This window comes from Phalaenopsis equestris, unplaced genomic scaffold (genome assembly GCF_001263595.1).
Source record: "Phalaenopsis equestris unplaced genomic scaffold, ASM126359v1 Scaffold225322, whole genome shotgun sequence".
Lineage (NCBI taxonomy): Eukaryota > Viridiplantae > Streptophyta > Magnoliopsida > Asparagales > Orchidaceae > Phalaenopsis > Phalaenopsis equestris.
Genome location: NW_018243370.1, coordinates 1 through 4157, shown reverse-complemented (window position 1 = coordinate 4157; position 4157 = coordinate 1). Strand labels below are relative to the sequence as shown.

Here is a 4157-nt window from a genome sequence, read left to right as displayed (position 1 = left end):
TTTTTAATATATTATTGCTCCAAAGAAAAGCTTTTTAGTACATATAGATCCAAGTTTTTGTTTTAAGTTACCACGCCAACAAATTTGAGTAAAACATAATCTCTAATATTGTTTAATAATCAACGAGAGATCATACTCTTCACCATCAATACAGAGCCACATCCTTAACGGCGGCGGCAGCAGCCTCGTCACTGATCGAATTTACCAAGTTGAATCGGCAAGATATGCAACGCGGAGACAGAAACCCCGGCGTCTGGTACCGATCTTCCCCTCCCATCATCGGCATCGCCACACCTTTTTTCGCCCGGCTGACGTATCCGGCTCTGTACGTCTGCCCCAAAACCCCTTCCACCTCCTCCGACAGCCTCCCGAACTTGAACTGTATCTCCAAGTGGGCAAACGCGTCCCCCGCCGGCAACCCGTACCCGTGCGTCCTGTTCTCCTCCTCCCCTATTCCCACCGCCCTCACCTCCATCTCCACCATCCCCGACACCATCATCCGCACGCTGTTCGCCTCCGATGTTCGCTCCACCACCACCTCCCCCGTCTGGCTCCGCCATTCTCCATCGGACTCGGCCGGGAGGGCAATCGCGGCGCCGTCGAATAGCAATGAGAGCATGTCCACCGAATCATCCCATACTGCCACGCGCCGAGCGGCGACGATGAGGCTGTGGGACTCAAACATGACGGCGAGGGCTTGAATCCAAGTGAAGTCACGTGAACGCCCGGCGGGACGGATTCCGATGAAGTGAGCGTTGATGTGGAGGTGGCGGTCGGAGACGAGAGCAAAGTTGCCGCCTTTGGAGCCGTGGAAGTAGAACATGGTGCCGTCGCCGCCGACGAACCGGGGATCATAGCAGATGGACCCGAACCCGTTGCAATTCGGCAATCTATCTGTACATGAATCCAAGATCGATTCAGAAAAAAAAAAAGGTTTTTTAAAAACGGGGCAAGCCTCAAAAGAAATGAAAATTTGAAAATTTGGGCATACGCTTGCAGGTGGTTTCGCAGCGGCTGCTGCAATCGGCGAAACAAGCCTTCACGACTCGGTTTTTCCTTGGCTTGCGCTGAGGGCACTGTGCCGGGCACTGAATTATTTTGTATCGACACCTCCCTCTGGAAAGGCAGAAGAACCTCTCCTGACCGGTTTTAGGATTCTTGTCCAGAACAATATAGTTAGTCGATGCCGGATCCAAGTTCCCCTTTCTATTATCGCCCGGTCCAGCCTCCACCACCTCGGCCATGCTAACTCCTCCATCAAAGGAAATCAATTGGATTATCAGTGACACCAGCAGTAGAGTAAAGTTCAGTTTTTTACCACCAATTCTGTTGGCTCCACCACCTCGGCCATGCTAACTCCTCCATCAAACGAAATCAATTGGATTATCAGTAACACCAGCAGTAGAGTAAAGTTCAGTTTCTTACCACCAATTCTGTTGCCCATTTTGATCTGATCAGTGTTGGTTTATAGGTGGTGGAGAAGATAACTGCATTGGGTAGTTATTTATATTGGAGGGGATCATTCTACTGATTTGAAAGAGGGCACGCCGTTCCATGCATTGACTCGATAAAGTTTTGCTTGGATTTGGGAGAATTGCCATGTGCTGGGCCTAATGGCTCGGCGCTTTGTATGTGGATTTCCTGTAACAAGAGCTTGTTTGTGAAGCAAAGTCCATTCTTATTATGCAGATTTGCTTTTTGTTGTTATTATCGTTGAACTCCATAGAAATAGATCTCTCATCCTTCTCTAGCATTATTTGCATGTTACCACAAGCTCGATGACTTCTCTTTGAAGTTCAGCATCAATAAAATAGAATTTCACTGATGTTATACATGTCTAGTAGTATGCTTTGTCAACTTTCTTCTAAGTTTTCTTATTTATAGATTTTCTAATCCATTTATGGCAAAAATTGTGCAACAAGGGACTGGTCCAATAGAAGCACAATAACATATTAAGGGAGTATGATGGTAGCATAAGAAGGTAAATTGTGCCAATCACAACAAAGGTACAACAATCGGCATAGGCATAAGTTTAAAGAAAAATAAAAAGAGGCACTTGCATTAACTAAAAAATTAAAGTGACAATGCATATCAACTGGACCTAATCATGTACATGGAGATCTACACAATGAATCATAGGAGAATATCAAACTATTCGAGTTGGGCTAGATTTGAGAGGAACGATTCGAAGAGGGTAAGGAGTTAATGTCAAAATCAAAGCCATACAAGAGCCACTCATGCTAGACTTTTAGGATGATATGCTTTTAAGAGGAAAGTAGGGCATAAATGAACATAATTCTATCCAAAAAATAAAGAATTTTATTGGGTTAAGTAAAAAAAAGTGCTAGATCAAAAATCTGAGTTGCCTTTTAGTGTGATGTTTGAGTGAATTTTTAATGGTAATCATATTGAATAGCTGAAAACCCCTTGATTGTTTTCAAGGAGTGAGTTAGATGGTTTGCTAAGACGACTAAACAGTTCAGTTGGATTAATTCAACCAAGAAACCTGATCGGTTAACTAGCCATTAAGATCATTACACATATACTCAACCTAGTATGCTCATCAACTAATCTTAGGAGACCACTCACCCAAGAAATCAAAGACATTAATTCACCCAACAAGAGAGCAACCCTTCCAGAAGATCGAACCTCCTAGAAATTCATCTCTCCTAGGAGATCAACTCCCCTAGAATAATCAACTCCCTCTAGAGATCAACTCTCCTCTGAGATCTACTTATCCAGGAGATCAACTCTTCCAGAAATATTAACTCTCTTAGGAGATTACTAGATGTGGAAAGTTCTAGGAAAAATATTTATGAGGATCGATTATCAAGACAAGACTTAACTATCAATACAATACATTACTAAGATAATATTAATTATAATGCCCACTTCAAACGAAAATAGAAAAAGATATATCAAAGAACTCTTAGGATTCATGTGTAAAATATATTTTATTTATAACGTGTAAGTAAAACCCTCTATAAATAGGGGATATCATTGTAATACGATGATGGATTTTAAATACTGAAAGACTTATTTCTTTTCTTATTCTTCCGTCTTTTTGGCGCTCTAACATTTCTATTATTCTAACTCTTTTATTGGACTAACACTTACAATTAAGGATTGGTGTGTCATCAACAAATTCTTGTCATCTGTCATTAATCTCGATGCATTTTTTGAATAATAAGTATTCTAGATTTAAATTCAAGATCATCTAAGGTCCCATTTTAACCTTTGATAAGTATACGAAGGATGATATCTTCCTTATCTAATTGACCGTCGGCCGCAAGAATGTTATTCATAACTATTTTAACCTTTGATAAGTATTGAGTCATGGATTGGTTGCATATAGACATGCTGTGGAGCTCATTTTTTAGTTGAATCAAATGGAATCTATTGGTGGGGTTGTACTCGTTTTGAAATGGTGTTCCACACTTTCGCTGTCATGGAGAAATGCAAAATGTAGGGTAAAATAGAAGATGAGATGATAGAGTAGAGTGCGGTCGTCAAATTTTGATACACAAAAGTCCACATAATGTAGATGGGATTAAGGGTGGGGTTTTCATTGGTAAGGTTAAGAATTTTGGGTGGACAAGGATTGCTACCATTTAAGTAGCCCATAAATCAATTTGTAGAGGAGTTTAGGGACTTGAGCTCTCCATAGGGGGTAATTTTCAGTTGAGAGTTGGATGTGGGAAATGTTTTTGAGATTGCTAATAAGAAATTTAAGACTAGGAGGAATACTCGTTGCTTGTGCCATTTCCACAATATTTTCAAGTGTTTCGGACAATTGGAAGGTTTTAATTTATCATATTGATGCTGAGAGGAAGGAGACTAGAGAATGAGAAGTCGAGAATGCAGGTAATGCTTCACAGGAAGAATCTGAAGCAAAATATTGTTGGTTTCTTTGATACCATAACAACACAGAAGAAAAAATAGAATGCAGAGGCAAGGAATACCGAGAGCAAAAGCAAGTAGTCTAGTTACAGCATATGGATAAATTGTATTTCTATTTCATCAAAGCATTACATACTATCCCTCATCTATTTATATAAAGGAGAAGATAATTCTAGAACAAATCATAATACCACTAGGAGTTAGTTAGGATGCCCATTATTGCTCCTGCATAATCACTAGTGGTGGTGGTCCTACAC

The 4157-nt window shown here is 40.7% G+C and overlaps 1 protein-coding gene across 1 annotated transcript; it reads right to left on the bottom strand.

Annotated features, from left to right (window-relative positions):
- LOC110037808 lies at positions 1-2643 on the bottom strand. The gene is made up of 3 exons (XM_020742528.1): positions 1441-2643; positions 992-1333; positions 1-894 (listed from the first exon to the last, which is right to left on the bottom strand). Exons 1-3 carry the CDS (start codon positions 1442-1444, stop codon positions 146-148), a joined length of 1095 nt encoding a protein of 364 aa, XP_020598187.1. The 5' UTR covers positions 1445-2643; the 3' UTR covers positions 1-145.
- Between the last annotated feature and the right edge of the window lie 1514 nt (positions 2644-4157).

What these genes read in the sequence shown, in the direction of transcription:
- LOC110037808 (XM_020742528.1), bottom strand. An exon ending in CTGCGAAACCACCTGCAAGC is followed by an intron (nt 895 to 991) that starts GTATGCCCAAAT and finishes ATTCATGTACAG; the next exon opens with ATAGATTGCCGAATTGCAAC.